This window comes from Amphiprion ocellaris, chromosome 13, assembly GCF_022539595.1.
Source record: "Amphiprion ocellaris isolate individual 3 ecotype Okinawa chromosome 13, ASM2253959v1, whole genome shotgun sequence".
NCBI lineage: Eukaryota > Metazoa > Chordata > Actinopteri > Pomacentridae > Amphiprion > Amphiprion ocellaris.
In genome coordinates this window covers 2,063,170-2,082,121 of record NC_072778.1, presented here as the reverse complement: position 1 = coordinate 2,082,121, position 18,952 = coordinate 2,063,170, and the positions used below count along the sequence as shown (strand labels likewise).

Here is an 18,952-nt window from a genome sequence, read left to right as displayed (position 1 = left end):
GTTTTATGTCTCTTTGTAGTTGTGTAACATGTTTTTGTTGTATTTTTATGTCTCTTTGCATCACTTTCCAGTCATTTCATGATAAACTGCCGTCTCTCTACACTGGTTTTACGTCTCAATGTATTTGTTTTCCGTCTATGTTCAGACATTCTGAATCTTTTTTGGGGTTGGTTTGCAGCTCCTAATGCTTGTTTGTAGTATTTTCATGTCTCTCTGCATGTTTTTTCCTCATCATTTCATGTTTTTTGCCGTCTCTCAGCCCTTATCTTTCTCTTTGCAGTCATTTTGCGTGTCCTTTTTTTGTAGTAATTTCACGACTCTTGACTCACATGCATTTGAAGTCTTGTTGCATCTTTTTGGAGTGGTTTTGTAATTATTTTTGGGCATATTATCACATCTGCTTCAAGTACTTGTCCATCTGATGTAATTTTGCATTTTTTTTTGCTGTTTTTTCTGTCAAATCAGTGTGCTTTTTTTCCCGTTTTATATTTTTCGACAACTCTTTTAGGCTCTTTATGATATTTTTTGAATCACTTTGTCTCCCTTTATTGTAATTTTCCATATTTTTTTACAGCTTTTCCTTTCTTGTATCTTTCTCTTCCATCTCTAGTCATCTCTGTTGTCTTTTTTCCACCACTTTCATGTCTTTTGTTTGAGAATCTTCGTGTTCATTTGACTGACTCGACACTTTGACCCGATACTTGCATCGATGCATCTCGAAAAAGAATCACAAATCATCCATAAGACAGAAAAATGCTGTTCGGCCTCCACCAGACTGCAGTGAGCTGGATGTTCACACACACACACTAGACACACACACACACCATGACATTAATCAAACAGGAGATGGAGTGTGACCGCTGTTTGAGTCTTTAACCAGCAAGGCTTGCTACCTCACACACACAGACATATATAAATACACACAGACACACACACACGGACCTAATGAGCCATACAGCACACACACTCACAACACACACACACAGTCTGTCTGGCTGCCAGGATGTTAATCAAATAAACGGTGGATGTTTAAATCTGATTCAGTGGGAAACAAACTCAGAGCAAACACACCCTGACAGGACGCCAAACACACACTCACACCACACACACACACACACACACACACACACACACACACACACACGCCGAGTCTAATCTGAAAGTTAATCTGATCACAATTCACACCACGAGCAGCAGTAACTTGTGTCACCTCCCACACTGACCGGATGCTAATAAACGCTAACTGGATCATAAGAGTGTGCAGCCACGTTCTGGAGCGCCGAGCTAAACACACAACAACAACACAACGGAGCGAGCACGACAACGCCGAAATGTCACATGATTTTGCTCTTTGGACGGTTCTCCTGCTGGAAAATTCACCTTCTTCAAGCTCCAGCACGCTGGGAGTCGTCTCATCAGTCAGTGTTTGGGTTTATCCACAGATATTCACGCTGCATCGTATCAATATCAACACCTTCTACACTCATGAAGCCACAAATCAGCACAATGTCACCTCTGGGCTTCACTGTGGCAACGAAATGACCCAAAAGAAACGCACATTGACACAACATGACCACAAAGCAACACGGAACAAAGACAAAGGGACACAAAATGCACTATGTGGTGGCCCCCACCACCTGCTGCTACTGGTCACTTTAACCATCCCCAAGACAATGTCACTCTGTCACTTTGTTGATGTCACTTAGTCACTTTTTTGTTGTACAGTGTACTTAGATGTTAGTTTTTATTATAGTATTTACTTTATTTTTATCTTCAATATAGATGTTAGCTTTTATTATAGTATTTACTTTATTTTTATCTTTAATATAGATGTTAGCTTTTATTATAGTATTTACTTGTATCTTTAATATAGATGTTAGCTTTTATTATAGTATTTACTTTATTTTTATCTCTACTATTTGTTAAATGTTTAATGTAGCAGCATTGCACCGAGTCAAATTCCTCGTTTGTGAACCTCATGAACAATGGCAATAAAACTCATTCTGATTCTGATTCTGAAAATGACACAAAAGACCCACAAAATCCCTCTGCGCTTCACTGTCAGGACCATGCATTCACTGTGGCAATGAAATGCCTAAAACGGAACACATATTGACACAAAATGATCAGCATGTCACACAAAAGGGCCACAAAGTACCATAAATGTGCGATAAAGACAAACACACGACCACAGAGAATCACACAGCAGCCGCAAAGAGATTCAAACAAGCTATAAAGAGACACAAAATGAGTTCAGAAAGACAAAAAACAACCTCAAATACACACAAAATGACCACAAAGACGTACAAAATGCCTCCATGTTTCACTGTCAGGACTGTGTCTTCACTCATACCGTTTACGTAGAAATACTGCAGTTTTCTGAGAGTATTTAAGCAATACTGTGCAGTCGGGTCATCGATAGGAGGTGGGGGATCTGCAAAACAGCGCTTCCTTTTTCGACACGTTACACACGTTAGCGCTGAACGTACAACAATCGCGTCCTGTGCAGCCATCCAGCATGAATGTAATTAGCAGAAAACACACACACAGACACACACCAGCAGGTCTGCCTCTCTAATTGCTATGGATGTTTGGTTTGGCCCGTTAAAATATGCACATATTGTTCCTGTACGCCACTGTGTGTGTGTTGATTTATGCAGGGCTGCACAATTACCCACGAATACATTTACGCAATCAGGCCACACACACACACACACACACACACACACACACACACACACACACACACACACACACACACACACACACACACACACACACACACACACACACACACACACACACACACACACACACACACACACACACACACACACACACACACACACACACACACACCTGTTTGGTTAGCCCTTATTAGCCGTGTAATATGAACTAATGAGTCGAGGCTGAGGAGGTCGTGTGTTCGCGTGTTTCTGCATCAATTAATCGATCAGTCGTCAGAAATTAATCACCGGCTGTTTTCATCATCGACTCGAAATATTATTTAAGGTCTAAATACAACGATTCCAAACATCTTTAGACAAAACAATCTCATCATCTTCAGACAAAACAATCTCATCATCTTCTGACAAAACAATCTCATCATCTTCAGTTTTTTTTAAAGCTGATCGACGGCCGGTTTGTGGTCGTGTTCCGTTTGACACATCAAACTAACTGGACAGTTTTTTTGATAATTCAACAAATTCAACCAAACTCCACTGTAAAAAATAACTGGTTTTACGTCTTTTCTTTGCGTAAATACTTTATTTTCACACTCCCGTGTTATTTAAAAGTAATCAGATTACATCCCCGAGGCTGCATGAATAAAACAAACTTAACCTTTTTCTTTGATTATTCAATAAATTCAACCAAACACCACGGATAAAAACACCTGTTTTACGTCTTAATAAACCACCGAGTGCTTTTCTGAGTCAACACTGTTTTCACGCTGCTGTGTTACGAAAAAGTAATCAGATTACATTCCCGAGGCTGCATGAGGCTTTGGATTGACCTTTGTTTTCTATGAATCAATAAATTCAACCACAATAAAAAACACCTGTTTTACATCTTTTCTCTGAATAAACACTTTGTTTTCCTACTTCCATTTTATTTAAAAGTAATCAGATTACATCCAAGAGGCTGCGTGAATAAATCACAGTTAAATTAGACTTTTTTTTATGATTCAATAAATCCAACCAGATTCCACAGAAGAAAATCACGTGTTTTATATCTTTTCTAAAAGTAAACACTTCGTTGTCATACTCTCGTGCTATTTAAAAGTAATCAAATTACATCCCAGAGGCTGCATGAATAAATCAAAGTTAAATTTGATCCTTTTTTTTGATGATTCAATAAATTCAACCAAACTCCACAGTAAAAATAAGCGGTTTTATGCCTTTCCTTAAGTCAACACTTTGTTTTCATACGTCTGTGCTATTCAAAAGTAATCAGATTACATTCCAGGGGCTGCACGGATAAAACAAACTTAAGTGTGACCTTTGTTTTTTGATGACTCAATAAATTCGACCAAATTCCACACCAAAACTAACCTGTTTTACATCTTTTTTTCTGGAGAAACACTTTTTGCTACTTCCGTGTTATTTAAAAGTAATCAGATTACATCCCAGAGGCTGCGTGAACAAATCAAAATTAAATTAGATCTTTTTTTTGATGATTCAATAAATTCGACCAAACTCCACAGTAAAAATTACCAGTTCTACATCTTTTTTCTTCTTTACGTGTCATTTAAAAGTAATCAGATTACATGACTGTGTTCATTTTGTGCCCTTTTCCTTCTACTTCCTGTGGGTTTGAGGTGTGAGGTGAGACCAGAGGTGCATTGTGGGAGGTTTCTGCGGGCCGCTGTGGGCTCGGCTGCCATCGGGGAGGGAACGCCCAGCGACTGGTTTCCATTTGTGCACCTTAATAGCGTGTCATTCCTAATTAGGGCGACTGGCTCGGGGAAACGGCGGCTCGATGCTGGAGAGGCTGCTCCTGTCATGCTGCAATTACCAACAAATTAGTCTTTAGACCGAGGGCCTTCCGCACACACACTCCTGACCGTGTGTGTGTGTGTGTGTGTGTGTGTGTGTGTGTGTGTGTGTGTGTGTGTGTGTGTGTGTGTGTGTGTTCTAATTGGTACTTTCTGCGAGGTGTTCGACGTGTGAAAATGCATCTAAGTGTAAAAGCAGACGAGGTTTCACGGACGTCAAATTCCCGCAGCTGTTTGTTCGCCGGCTTCACCTCGAACTCGACAACAAGGCCGAGACTAAAAACACGATGTCGACGCACAAAACATCGAACGACATCGTTAATGTTTCCGTGGCGACGACAAACCGACACGAGGATTTGACCAGAGGTAGCAAAGTTACATGAAACAGCTTTCAAATGGAGTTTGGTGAATAAATACAGTCGGTTCTGAGTCTTTTTAGAGTCATTCTGGTCTTTTTATTTTAATTTGTTCAACAAATCAGCTGATGTCATGCATTAATAGTTCAAATAGCTTCCTGGCAGACTAATGTAATCAGATTACTGTCAGTTACTGTAGCAGTTGGAAGAAAAAGAAACTCGTGCACACAAAATGTAAGATTGCAGATTTTTTTAAGTGCAGTTTAGTGAATAAATAAAACAGCATCTTAGATAAATATTTGTCGTGTTGTTTTTTTTTTAAAAACATCCGTCAACTGTGGTGTGTGTGGTGCATTCAGGGCCCTGTAAATCTGAGTTTTTCTGTTCTAGAAGTCGTCTCCAGGTGTTTTCCATCAAGTTTTTTTCTCCGATTCCATTTGCTTTCTGGTTTATTCAGAGAAGATTTTTTTCTTTATTTTCCTGTGATTTCTTTTAACAGTTAAGGTGTTTTGAGCTGTAAAACAAACAGCATCTTACATAAATATTTGTCATAATGTTCTATATTTTTAAACATTCATCAGCTGTGATGTGTGTGGTGCATTCAGGGTCCTGTAGATCTTAGTTTTTCTGTTCTAGAAGTCGTCTCCAGGTGTTTTTAGTCAGGTTTTTTTTCTTAATCAGTTTAGTTTCTGGTGTATTCAGAGGCGAGGAGGTTTTTCTTTATTTTCCTGTGATTTTTTTAAACAGTAAGCTGTTTTAACCTGCAAAACAAACAGCATCTTAGATAAATATTTGTCATAAAGTTCCTTTTTTAATATATATTTATCAGCTGTGGTATGTGTGTGGTGCATTCAGGGCCCTGTAAATCTGAGTTTTTCTGTTCTAGAAGTCGTCTCCAAGTGTTTTTTGTCATTTTTTTTTCTCTGCCTCCGTTTGGTTTCTGGTTTATTCAGATGTAAGGAGGTTTTTTGTATTTCCCTGTGATGTTTCCTTATTTTACTTTCTGCTGAGGACGGATGGAGCTGGACGAAGGCAGCTGCAGGTTTCCTGGAGTCAGCTGTTTGGCAGCGAACATCCTTTAGCCTGTCACACATTAGCGTGGCCGCCTGCTCCTCTCGGGTTAATTGTTTGCAGCTTTTTTTAGTTTTTTTTTGATTAGCCAAGCCGGTTGAGAGCAGAGGAGACAAAAGAGCGTTTTATTTGCGGTGGAGCGAGGACGACGTGTCGCAGAGAAGCTCCGGTAACGAGGCGTCTGCTGGCTGTTTAATTATCTAACAGGTTTCCGAGGCGGCGTTCAGGAGAGTTTAATTGTGTGTAAGTGAGGAGGAGGAGGAGGAGGGTTTGTTCTCACAGCGAGACGTTATTCTGAGGAGAGAAAAGGCGAACGGCGAGGCCTCTGCTGACCTCTCCATCATCCTGCTGAGTTAAAAAGTCTCTCAGCGTTTAGATCCATCACATCCCTACAAATGGGGATTTTTCTTGTTTCTTTTTTTAACCCACAACCTCCCTCCCGCCGCCGGGGAGCGCCGAGCCACGATGATTGGAGCCGATGACGAATGACGGCGACGTGGGGAATCCCCCGGTCGCCGATTATTCACCTGAAGCCGAGCGGCTCCACTTCATAACCACCTCCACCCCGCCGGCCCCTCAGGACGGAGGAGGGCGTGGAGGACGGCATCGCTCACTCTGCTCAGGAGGGAAATCTGCTCGACACACTCCAACTCCAACACAACCGCAAACAATCTGCGGATTATTTCACCTGCCGGAGTCCAAAAAGTCAATTTTTACCTCAAATAACGAAGATTAAACCTCCAGAAACGACTTTAAAGTGCTAAAGATTGTCAAGAAAATCCAGAAAAACCTTGGCGAGGTTAAATTATGGCAGTCAGCTTTCGGTTTGGTTTAATCATTATTAAACCAAAAACACAAAGAAAGAAGAATAAAGTCTTTTTCCAGCTTATTTTAACCAGTACAAAAAGTCAAGTTTTACCTCAAATAACGAATATTAAACCTCAAGAAATGACCATCAGCATCTTTAAAGTGTTTAAATTTATCAAGAAAATCCAGAAAAACCTCGTCGAGGTTAAACGATGTCTCCCAATATCTGATGTAGTTTATGATTATTACAGTATATTTATAAAAAGACAGGACAGAAGTAGAACAATATAGTCTATTTCCAGTTTATCTTAACCTGCCAGACCTCAAAAACTCCATGTTTACTTCAAATAACGAGGACTAAACCTCCAGAAACGACTTTAAAGTGTTAAAGATCGTCAAGAAAATTTAGAAAAATCTTGATCAAGTTAAATGTAGTCAGTCAGTGTTTAATTTAAGATTATTAGAATATATTGATTCAAAAAGCAACAGACAGACAGAAGAATAAAGTCTATTTCCAGTTAATTATAAACTGCCAGAGACCAAAAACTCAATTTTTTAACTCAGATAACGAAGATTAAACCCCTAGAAACGACTTTAAAGTGCTAAAGATTGTCAAGAAAATCCAGAAAAACCTTGTTGATGTTAAAAAAGGCCTCTCAGTTATTGATGTGGTTTAAGATTAGAGTATGTTTATAAAAAGACAGGACAAAAACAGAAGAATAAAGACTACGTCCAGCTTATTTCAGTCCAAACAGTCCATTTTTACTTAAAATACCAAAGGTTAAACCTCCAGAAACGACCATCAGTGTCTTTAAAGTGTTCAAGATCGCTGCATATTCATCAAGACTATCGAGAGGCGAAGTTAAACAATGTCAGTCAGTATTTGGTTTGGATCAAAATTACAAGAATATATTTATATAAAAACATAAAGACAGAAGAAAGAAGCCTATTTCTAGCTAATTTTAACCAGCCAGAGTCCGAAAAGTACATTTTTTACTTCAAAAAGCGAAGATTAAACCTCCAGAAAGGACCATCAATATCTTTAAAGTGTTTAGAATTTGTCAAGTAAATTCAGAAAAACCTTGTTGAAGTTAAATAATGTCATCAAGTATTTGATGTGGTTCAAGATTTTTATAAAAAGTTTTATGAAAAGACAAGACGGAAACGGAGCACATTTTAACCAGTCAGAGAACAAAAAGTCCATGTTTACTTCAAATAATGAGGATTAAACCTCCAGAAATGACTTAAAATTAAGATTATTACTTAAGATTATGAGAATATATTCATTAAGAAGGAAAGATTTAAGTGTTTTTCCAGCTCATTTTAAACTGCCAGAGTCCAAAAAGTCCATTTTTTATATCTAATCATGTGGATTAAACCTCCAGAAACGTCTTCAAAGTGTTAAAGGTTGTCAAGAAAATCCAGAAAAACTTGGTCGAGGTTAAATATCATCATTCAGCTTTTGGTTTTGTTTAAGGATCATTAACAAAAAAACCAAACAGAACATTGAAGTCCATTTCCAGCGTATCTTAACCAACCAGAATCTAAAAAGTCCCCTTTTACTTCAAAATAACGAGGATTAAACCTCCAGAAGCATCTTTAAAGGGTATAAAATCACCGGTAATTTATCAAGAAAGTCCAGAAACCTTGTCGAGGTTAAATAAAATCAACCAGATTTTGGTTTGCTTCAGTGAAATTGGAACATATTTATAAAAAACAGAACAATAAAGTCACTTTTACATCAAAGTCTGACTTGAGTTTTAAGATTTAACCTCAAAGTCTCTTCATGAAGATGCAAAAGAGCTGATTTAATCAACTGGAATTCAGTCAAACTGTGAAATAACTGTAATAAATGTCGCTTTAAGCAGGCGTTGGTGTTAAATATCTAATATTCACGTTATTCATAGTGTTGATAGTGATTATAAACGAGGATCTGATGCTTTTCTTTGACAGTAAAGTAAACATTTTTACTCATTTTACTGATAAATAATCAAAGATATTAAGAGCAGCAGCTGGTTTATTATATAGTACATGAGTGTTTATTAGAGTAGGAACGAATGATTATCTTCATTCTTGATTAATCTGTTGATTATTTTCTCAATTGATGGATTGGTTCAGATCAGAAAAGGGTGAAAAATGTTTCCTCCAACGTCTCGTTTCGTCCAAATTTACTCAGTTTATCTGTCAAACCAGAAAACATTCTCTTTTCAGAAGCTGCAAACACAGAATTTTAACGTTTATTATTTTTAAAAAGTACCTCAAACTGAACAAATCTGAAGACAGAAAGTCAAAACTACAGAACTGAATTATGAGAGCAAAGATTTAGGATCATATTTTAATCATAGACTTGCAAACTTATTTAAAGAAAATACACATTTTTTGACTCGATAGGACAGAAAAATAGAATTATTCCTTCAGAGTTCATCACAAACTGAAACATCTTTCATTAAACGCCTGATTTTACTGCTTGTTTCTCTCATTTACATTCAAGAAAAGCAGATTTATTCCCTATATAGGATGTTTTTTCCTCATTTTATGTCACTTTTTGCCTTTTTTTTGCTTGTTTCTGGTGCAAATCCTGTTGATAAAGATGTTTAAAGTCTGCAACCAAGTGTCGATGTGACCTGTGTCGCTTTTAATTAGCTCATCTCAGACTAATAGTCCTTCGACATCGTAAAACGTCTCATCTTCCACAAAAACTCTGTTTTTCATTTTCTAAAACTACGAGGATTCTGCGACCTTTACGCCGATTTAAGGTTTCATTTAAATTACATGTTCGCAGCAAAATGAGCCAAAAAACAGGAGATAAAACACCAAAAAGGAAAATAAATCAGACATATGGAGATTTTTACAGCAGGACGACATCTGAAGCTAAAAATAAAACTATCCTGGACGTCGTTGCCAGAGCTCTATGACACGAGAAGCATCTTTTTTTTTTTTTTTTTAAATAATTTCTTACACTCCGTGCAGATTCTCCCCTAAAACATCCCCACAATCGCTCCAGAAGCATTAATTCCTCTCAAATCAAGTCATCTGCTGAGCATTTCTGCTTTTTATTCTGTTCTGTTCTTATTAATGCCGCCAGATTTTACACGACAGGCAGCAGAAGTCGCTCTCTGATACAATTAAAGGACAGAAACAAGGAGGAGGAGGCGAGTTGATGGCAGAAAAAAGCTACGAGGAACTTCAACCGTCTGTCCGATGAGAACAGATACCTTGTTTTACAGCTGAAGATTATGTTCTGGGACTGTTAGTCTTCAATCTGTGCCACAAAAGCCCAAAAACGTCTTTAAAATAAATGCAAACTGCAGCCTCGTGCATGAAAAAGCAGCAGGTGGTGATTTTACCTGCAAAAACAAACAACTTGACATCATTTGTAGATGTAAAGACAAAAACTGCAACGATTTCTCATTAAAAACCGTCTAAATTCTTCCCTCATCTGTAACGGGAAACTGACTATCTTGAGATTGAGAGAAAAACAAGACATTTGATGCACATTTTTCTCTATTTTAAACAGTTTAAACACTAAAAAACAACTAACAGTGAAATTAATAATCCGACTTTTGGAAGGTTCAGGTTAAAGTTTGGACACGTTATTCTATCGCTTTTTTCCTTCAATGAATCAAAAACATTCATCCATATCATCAATAAATTAAATTCTCCTGTTTAAATAAAGATTTTTAAGTCAATCAACAGCCAGTCTGAGACTAAATTAAATAAAATGTCACAGTTATATGCATTAACAGACTGTTTTTGCATCACACGACAAAATTTTCACGCTTCAATTCTATTATTTATGGTTTGTTATCACAGGTTTTTGGTTTATTTGCAGTTTGTGGCTTTAAAAAAAAAGCCCAATGTAGTTAGATTTACATGTTTTGAATCAGATTATGTGGTATTTGTCTGTAAAAATGACCCACAGTCGAAACAAGAGTCCAGAACAGAAAAATATTCAGTTTGTCACAGAAAAGCATCAAATCCTCGTCATCTATTCCTGACCTCAGAGCTCCTACCTCCCAAACAATCCCTTAAATCTGGATATTAAACAAAGTCAACACTGGTAAATCCTTTTAAAAACAGAAAATAAAGTTACACCTACATGTTTTTACCGTTTAATTCACAGGATTCCCTTTGAAATATCCCACAATGCAGCAAAATGCACCTTTAAATCCAGATATTTAAGGATTTTAACATAGACGCCTGCTTATAATGACATTTTATAGTTAATAAATAGAAAATATAGTCAGATTTACATGTTTTTGATTCAAGTTATGTGCTATTTGTCTGTAAAAATGATCCACAGTCCAAACTATCGCCTTTAAAAGTCTTTTGTACATACGAGAGTCCAGAACAGAGAAATATTCAGTTTACTGTGGCAGAAAAGCATCAAATCCTCGTCACAATCATCATCTATTACTGACCTCAGAGCTCCTACATCACAAACAATCCTTTAAAATCTGGATATTAAAAGAAATTTAACACTGATATCTACTTAAAATAACATTTCACAGTTAATAAACACAAAATATAGTTAGATTAATTCACCAGATTCCCTTTGAAATATCCCAAGAAGCAGCAAAATGCACCTTTAAATCCAGATATTTAAGGTTTTGAACACAGACACCTGCTTAAAATGACATTTTATAGTTAATAAATAGAAAGTATAGATTTATGTGTTTTTGAATTAAATTATGTGTTATTTGTCTGTAAAAATGACTCAGAAAAGCATCAAATCCTCGTCACAAGCGTCATCTATTACTGACCTACATCGCAAATAATTCTTTAAAAATCTGGTTATTCAATAAATTTCACACTAAAAACGACATTTTTACAGCTTAAATATTAAAAATACAGTCTGATTTACGCGTTTGTACAGTCCGATTCACCAGATCTCCTTTGAAAAATCTCTTCATGAAAACATTTAGAGGTTAAATCGTAAAACGCAGCAAACTACAGCGAGAGGAAAGTAATCAGATTACAATCCTGAGGCAGGTTTGGGTTTCGTTTCTGGTCACAGCGACTCAGAACTTCTTGATTTCAGCTGTTGGATGTTTTCACACATTATTATTATTATTGCCACCACTCGGATAGAATAATGACATTTAATGCTTCATATAATAGTAATAATAATAATAATAATCAATAAAGACAGCTGAGTGTGTGTCGAGTCGTTCGCATTCACACACTCCTGCACTAATAATAAAACAGCTGCTGCACTGATTATATCTGTGATTATCTGTCAATAAATTGTGTAAAAATGTGCAAAGACTCGTCTTTAAATGCCTCATTTTGTCCAGAACCCAAAAATATCCAAAGAAAAGATTCAAATCTTCGTTATAATCATCAACACGACAGTTTGAGCTTTTACTGAATGTATTTTTGGACAATTCTAACATTAAATCACCACAAACAGATGGTTGTTGTTGATGCAGATACACTTTAATCAAGTGTTTGTGGCATTTTTTGTGCAGAAATTCAGATTTTGCACACAAACTACGACGACAACCGTTTTGACCCCCAAAAAAAGTAGCTTTTTGTAGTTCCTGGATGCATTTTAAGTGTTTCAAATGATGAAGATTTAACCAAAAAGCAAATATTAGAGGAATTAATTCAAAACTGAATACAGATTTGTGCTGCAGAGGTTCCAGTCACTATAAACTGTCACATATCACTTATTTCTGCACAATTATTAGCTTTACTTTGACATTTAAAGTGTATTTTAAAATAAAACTTCTGTAATTTGGCCAGATGGCTGTTTTTAAGATGCTTTTATTTAATCAGCGCTTTGTTAAAAGTGTAAAAATGCAGCTACCGGTTTGTTCAGCTCTGAAAAACTTTGTCCTGAAGCTGTGCAGAAACACAAATCCCAGATCTTTTCCTGCCAGACGTCAGTTTGAACGTCGCCATGCGGGATTCGAACCGGCGTCCTGCAATCAGCGCTCAGTCATCAGGAGGTTTCATTGTTGATGCGGATAAATAATCCAGAAAAACCTCCAACACCAGCAGACAAAAACCCTGAAAAGATTCAAAACCGTCTCTGAATCATTCATCAGACTGAAGAGTCCTTCATGAGGCATTTAAGGGCCGTTTTAAGGTTCGTAAACGAGAGGATTCGCCGTGTTGTGAGGGTTGAACATTGTGAGACGATCTCAGGATGAAACTTGAGGATTTTTATCACCATTTTTAATGTTTTCACACCTCAAACACACACGCATTTTCACTTTCTGCTTCACAATCGTTTGCTAAACGCGCCGCTCCGAACGCGACGCCATCCGGCTCGTTTTCTACTTCCGCTGTGATTGAGAAGCTTTTTATGAGGCGCCGTGAAAACACACCAAATATCACATTATTATCATCTATTGAGCGTCTGAAGAAGGAAGCCAGGGAGGAGGTTTCTGCACAAGAAATGTCTGCTTTGACAACATTTAACACCTGATTCATGTTAATAAAAGGTGCATTTTTCGTCACCGGAAGAGAGTCTCAGAATATGTTTTCTTCTTTGTGGGAGACAAAAAAAAGACTCTTTAACTTTTATTATTACACTCCTTAAAATGAAGCTACAGCTGTAAAATTCAAACGCTGATTCATTATAAATCGCCTCGAGGTCGATGAGTCGGAAAAGTTCAGCAAGTCGACTCTTTTTTAGTTGCTATAACTGATCAATAAGAGGATTTTAAATGATCTGGCTGCAGGAATAAACAATAAAACTGTTTGTGTGTTGGAATCCAGCAGCAGGTTTGTGAACGCAGCCCGTTCAAACACTACTATCACGTTTCTGCATCACAAACAGACTGTGGAACACGATATCAGCGTCTCTTTCCGCAGACTGTAACCGTAGAAGTGCCTGCAGTGTGTTTACAGCTCAAACACGTCCTCCGTTACACTATTTACTGCACGTTTTTCAGCATAACCCACTGTTTTTGCATCACACTACTAAATTTTCACACTTCATGACTATTATTTATGGTTTGTTTTCACAGGTTTTTGGTGTATTTGCAGTTTGTGGCTTTAAAAAAAAAAAGTCAAATATAGCTAGATTTACATGTTTCTGAATCAGGTTATGTGTCATGTATCTGTAAAAATGTCTGTAAAAACGACCCACAGGCCAAACGAGAGTCCAGAACTGAGAAATATTCAGTTTACTGTAGCAGAAAAGCATCAAATCCTCATTTATTTCTGACCTCGGGGCTCCTACATCACAAACAATCCTTTAAAAATCTGGATATTTAGGAAATTTAACACCGATATCTACTTAAAATAACATTTTACAGTTAATAAACAAAAAATATAGTGAGATTTATGTGTTTTTGTGTCAGGTTGTGTGTTATTTGTCTGTAAAAACGACCAATAGTCCAAACTATCGCCTTTAAAAGTCTCATTTTGTCCAAACGAGTCCAGAACAGAGAAATATTCAGTTTACTGTCGCAGAAAAGCATCAAATCCTCGTCACAATCATCATCTATTCCTGACCTCAGAGCTTCTACGTCGCAAACAATCCTTTAAAAATCTGATTATTTAGGAAATTTCACACTAAAAACGACATTTTTACAGCTTAAATATTAAAAATACAGTCGATTTACACGTTTGTACAGTTCGATTCACCAGATCTCCTTTGAAAAATCTCTTCATGAAAACATTTAGAGGTTAAATCGTAAAACGCAGCAAACTACAGCGAGAGGAAAGTAATCAGATTACAATCCTGAGGCAGGTTTGGGTTTCGTTTCTGGTCACAGCGACTCAGAACTTCTTGATTTCAGCTGTTGGATGTTTTCACACGTTATTATTATTGCCACTCGGATGGAAAAATGGCATTTAATGCTTTATATAATAATAATAATAATACTAATAATAATAATAATAATAATAAAGACACAGCTGAGTGTGTGTCAAGTCGTTCGCATTCACACACTCCTCCACTAATAATAAAACAGCTGCTGCACTGATTAGTCAATAAATTGTGTAAAAATGTGCCTTTAAATGCCTCGTCTATATGTTCACACTTCATTTCTATTATTTCTGTTTTTATTTTCACGGGTTTTTGGTTCATTTGTAGTTTTAAAAAAAGTCAAATTCGACACCTTAAATAATCCTCTGGTGAGTTTCTCCTCATTAGAACTCGACAAATCTGTAAATTTGCAGCCAAAATTTCTGCAACTTTCATCATTTATCCGTCTAATTTTTTAAATTATGAAGCTCTTCGTGGATTTTAATTCACTTAAACCTGCTTCAGGATGAAACCTCTTAAATAAATCCACCGGAGGCAGGTCGGGATGCTTTATTTACTTCACCCCGTCTCCTCTTATTATATTTACTGCTCGTCTGTTCTTCGAGCGCAACATCCGACCGCACATCTGGAAGAGGAATCACTCAACATCGAACAGTTTCTGAATCCTCAGAAAAAACAAAAAAAGCGTGATTTCGGTCTCAACATGCGAGATTCTACAGCTTCCCGCAGCAACAGCACCCTCACAAAGCTCACAAAACAACAAAAAAAGGAAACAACAAACAGCAGAAAGCCATAGATTCAGCAGCAGCATCAGCAAACACAAAGTCAGCGCTTCACACTGCAGTTATTAAAACATCTGGATCATTAATGTGGCACAAGGGGGGTCACAGTTTCAGCAGATTAACAGCAAAATAAAACGGAAATCTATAAAAATCTGACTGTTTTTAGGTTAAATGTGCTTCAGTTGCATCCAAACTGAGCATTTACTCCTTAAATACGGTTTATGTTCTGCATTTCCCTTCAGCGTGGGTTCATTGATTTTGGTTTAAAACCTCCAGCAAGGAGTTTTTCCTGAATCTGACAGCGATTTATCTGAGGGATTCGGGGGGTCGGATGTTGGCGCTGCAGATTTGTGGGTTTGTAATTGTACTTTCTGTCCAGATGTTTGCCTCCGACCTCCAGCGGTCGAACAGAAACAGCGATTTCTGCTCCGCGGCTCCTCCTGAGGTTTGTTTTCCACAGTTTTATCTCCTAAAACCGAAGGTCGGAGTCTGTTTCTCATAGAGGTTTTAGAGCTGCAGATGTGTAACAGAACATCGCTTTATTATCACCTGTAAGTGGGCAGCGTGTTTACCCACAGAGATGAGGAAACCTGCAGCTCTTCCAACCACACCAGGCTCCTTTTTACACATTTTAAACAAACCAATGCATTTAAATTTGAGTGATTGCTATTTTTAAAGGAAACATGGCAAAAAAACCTAATTTTTCAGCCTCTCAGGTGCTGATTTTTATGTCGTTTTATGGGTTAAACCAAACAAATAGCTACATTTTATACTTTATTTGACATTCTTGGTGAATAATAATAAAATAATCACATTATTAAAAGTTAAAGTGCATTTGGAAAACAATTACTGACAGGTTTTAAAGCACATGCAGGAAGCAGTGAGATTCTGGGATCAAATATAAGCACAAAATATGTGTTTAAGTAGCTGCTAATTAATCTGGATGTGGCTGAAGATTGCTGCAGATTTTTAGAATTTTTCTGCACAAAAATCTCTGCAGGTTGAGATAATATTTAGAGGATAAGTAAGAATATTTAGAGGATTCATTTTAAAGCTGAGACAGAGAGGAGCTGCAGGATCCTGGAGGTTTTTCGGAGCTTCATCTCACAGCTGATGGATTTTCTCCCTCCGTGTTTCAGCTGATTTGAACCCGAGGCTGCATTGATTAGTTGCACTAAAGCGGTCAGATTTCACCTGTTTTCTCCCCCAGAGACACACGTGAGCTTTAAACTCATTACTGCCGTGTTTTACTGGAGAGAAGAGAAAAATAAAACACTTTTGGAGACTTAAAAACTCTGCGGACAGCGTGTTTTGTTTTACTCTTCGAATTCTGCTGCTCGTTAAAAATATTTATCCAACTCTGTGAAGCTTTAAAATTAAAAGATCGATTTATTTCAAAGTGGAGCCGAACGTTTGCATCAAACATGAACTTATTTTAGCGTGAGTGTTTATTTAAAAAAGCCGCACAGCTCTTTAATTTAACCTGTGACCCAGTTTACATTCGGGTTCATTTCCTCCCAGAGTTTCTCATAAATAAAATATCGCTTAAATGTTGAATTTCGCCAGAATTTACTGCTTGTAGAGGGGAGAAAATGTCAGCGTGATTTAATTAAATCGTAGTTTATTAACTATTTTCGATTTATTTGTCAGAGAATCCCGGGGAAAGGAGGCGCAGAGGCGGCGGCAGCTCCGCGCTCCTCCCGCCGCCTCTGCGCTTTTTACGCGCGGCGTGTTGGAGCTGCACCAAACCGCGAAGCAGATTTGTTTAAATGAATAATCGGAGCCGCGGCGTGAAGCGTGTCAGCGTTATTTCAACTCGACGTTTTGGGTTTGTGAAGATTGGAAACGACACGGCGCACCGGGATCCGCTCCGCTCCGCTCACATCGGGAAGCCGCAGAGCCCGAACCCGGCGGAGAGACGCTGCTGAGCGGCCAGAGGAGGAGCGGAGCAGCGGTGGGACTTTAGCAGAACATAACTGACTGGGGGTGATTTAATTATCCCTTGTTTTTATTTTAATAGTTTTTTGATTGCACAAATTACAAACGGAACCAGGTTGAGTTTTTAATCGATTTAAAGTGGAGTTTTTAAAGACGCTGCACAGATGGAAAGTTTTCACATTATTCTGTTTCCTAGGATGCTTCTGTATTTTTCCTTCCATTTAACTGCGCTTGAACTCTGGTTTAACTTTGCTTTAATTTCTCGTGTTTCGCCCTGCAGGCTCCACTGAACCCCCCACGCGTGTCACTTCACTGGAGGATGCAAAAACACGACTTTCACCTCCACGCCAGAGTTTTTCTGACTGTGGCACTAATCGACCGGTTGGCATCGAGCACAGAGATGAAAAGTTGCATTGGGTTTTGTGATATTTTTTTTTACCTCTGGGCCGCTGTGTTGGCGTCCAAAATCCCTGCGCCCTGCATCCAGGAGCGGACCGGGGTCATGCCGGTGGGGAGCGGCTCCTCCTTCATGGTCAGGGCCCCCCGGGGGAGGCTGTCCTGGATGGAGAACATCAAAGTGTCCTTCTGGGAGCTTTGTCTTCACCAGGAACAAGAAAGAAGAATAATCCTCCCTGTAGCCGCCACTCAAAAAAGCCAAAGGACCACCTGGATTAAGGTGGAGAAAAGAGGAGCGATGAGCAGGAAGGAGGGGAGGAGGAGGGGTGGGGGGGACACACGGGCGAGCTTCCCCAAAGTACCGGGTCCTGATCCAGAGAAGAGCCCCGGATCCCTCTGGGTTTCTCCGGGGTTGTTTTAGATCCCAGCCCCGGCTCGCAGCAGCCCGGGCTTTAAACCGGCGTCTCTGTGAAGTTAAAAGAGGGCGGAGAGAGGAGCGGAGAGCGGGGAGAGCATCTCAGAGGAGCCGAGAGAGGAGAGAGAGGAGAGGAGGAGAGAGACGGAGGAGAATCAGCCGGGATCCGGAGAGCCTGACGCCGGGAGAACGGAGCGGGGAGAGCCGGGGATCAGAGGGAGGCGAGCAGCCGCGGATTGTGGAAAAATGAAAAGTGGGATAAAAAAAACAAGCCAGCGCTTCAAAAAGGAGTAAAATGAAATGATTAGCAAACAAGAGGGAGGGACGGACCGTGGAAGGCTGCGGCTCCCGGGGGAAAAGGGGGATTGGGCAGCGAGAAATCTCATCCCCTCCCTCCCCGGCTCTTTATGGCTCCTCTGTCCCGGCGGAGAGCTCCTTCTCCCGGGGTCCGGCGCTCTGGAGTTCCCGGGGGACCGGCGTGGAGCGGCGGGGGGGCGGGGACGGTTCCAAATAAGGGCATCTCATTTGAATACTGGTCGCACCTCTGCGGTCCCATTGGCCGGACTCTCGCGTTGTGTCATTGTTTTTTTTCGGGGCGCGCTCCAAATAAGGGTTTCCGCGTGTTCGGCAAAAAAAAAAAAAAAAAAAAAATGACGCCGGAATGTGGAGTTTTAAACCGGCCCCGTTAACGGGAGGAGGGCTGGAGGTGCGAACGGGCTTCATTTAGGCGGGTTTTAATGATTAGACGGAGCGGGAGGTGAGTATAAATAAACCCGGGTTCAAAACCACCGAGTCACAAATCATCCATCCCGTCACTCCCGACACCGGCTCCGGTTTCCGTGTCATTTCTGTCACTCCCGGTTAAGAAACGTGAGCCTGAAAGTGTGACTAAGCGCCACATCCGAACCTTCCGCGCCTGTTTCTGCACAAGGCCCCGCTCCAGATCCACGCTACGAGACTCTAATG

General features: G+C 39.1%; 1 protein-coding gene across 3 annotated transcripts in view; it reads right to left on the bottom strand.

Annotated features, from left to right (window-relative positions):
- Positions 1 to 18,442, bottom strand: part of LOC111583752 (transcription factor COE3-like) — a 188,745-nt gene extending 170,303 nt beyond the window's left edge. For 2 of the 3 annotated variants that reach the window (XM_055016818.1, XM_055016817.1), the window contains exon 1: positions 17,615 to 18,442. In XM_055016818.1, coding sequence (XP_054872793.1) covers positions 17,615 to 17,748 — 134 coding nt within the window. In that variant the 5' untranslated portion in view covers positions 17,749 to 18,442. The remainder of the gene's footprint in view (positions 1 to 17,614) is intronic. The other variant, XM_055016816.1, reaches the window with a different exon arrangement.
- Positions 18,443 to 18,952: the final 510 nt, after the last annotated feature.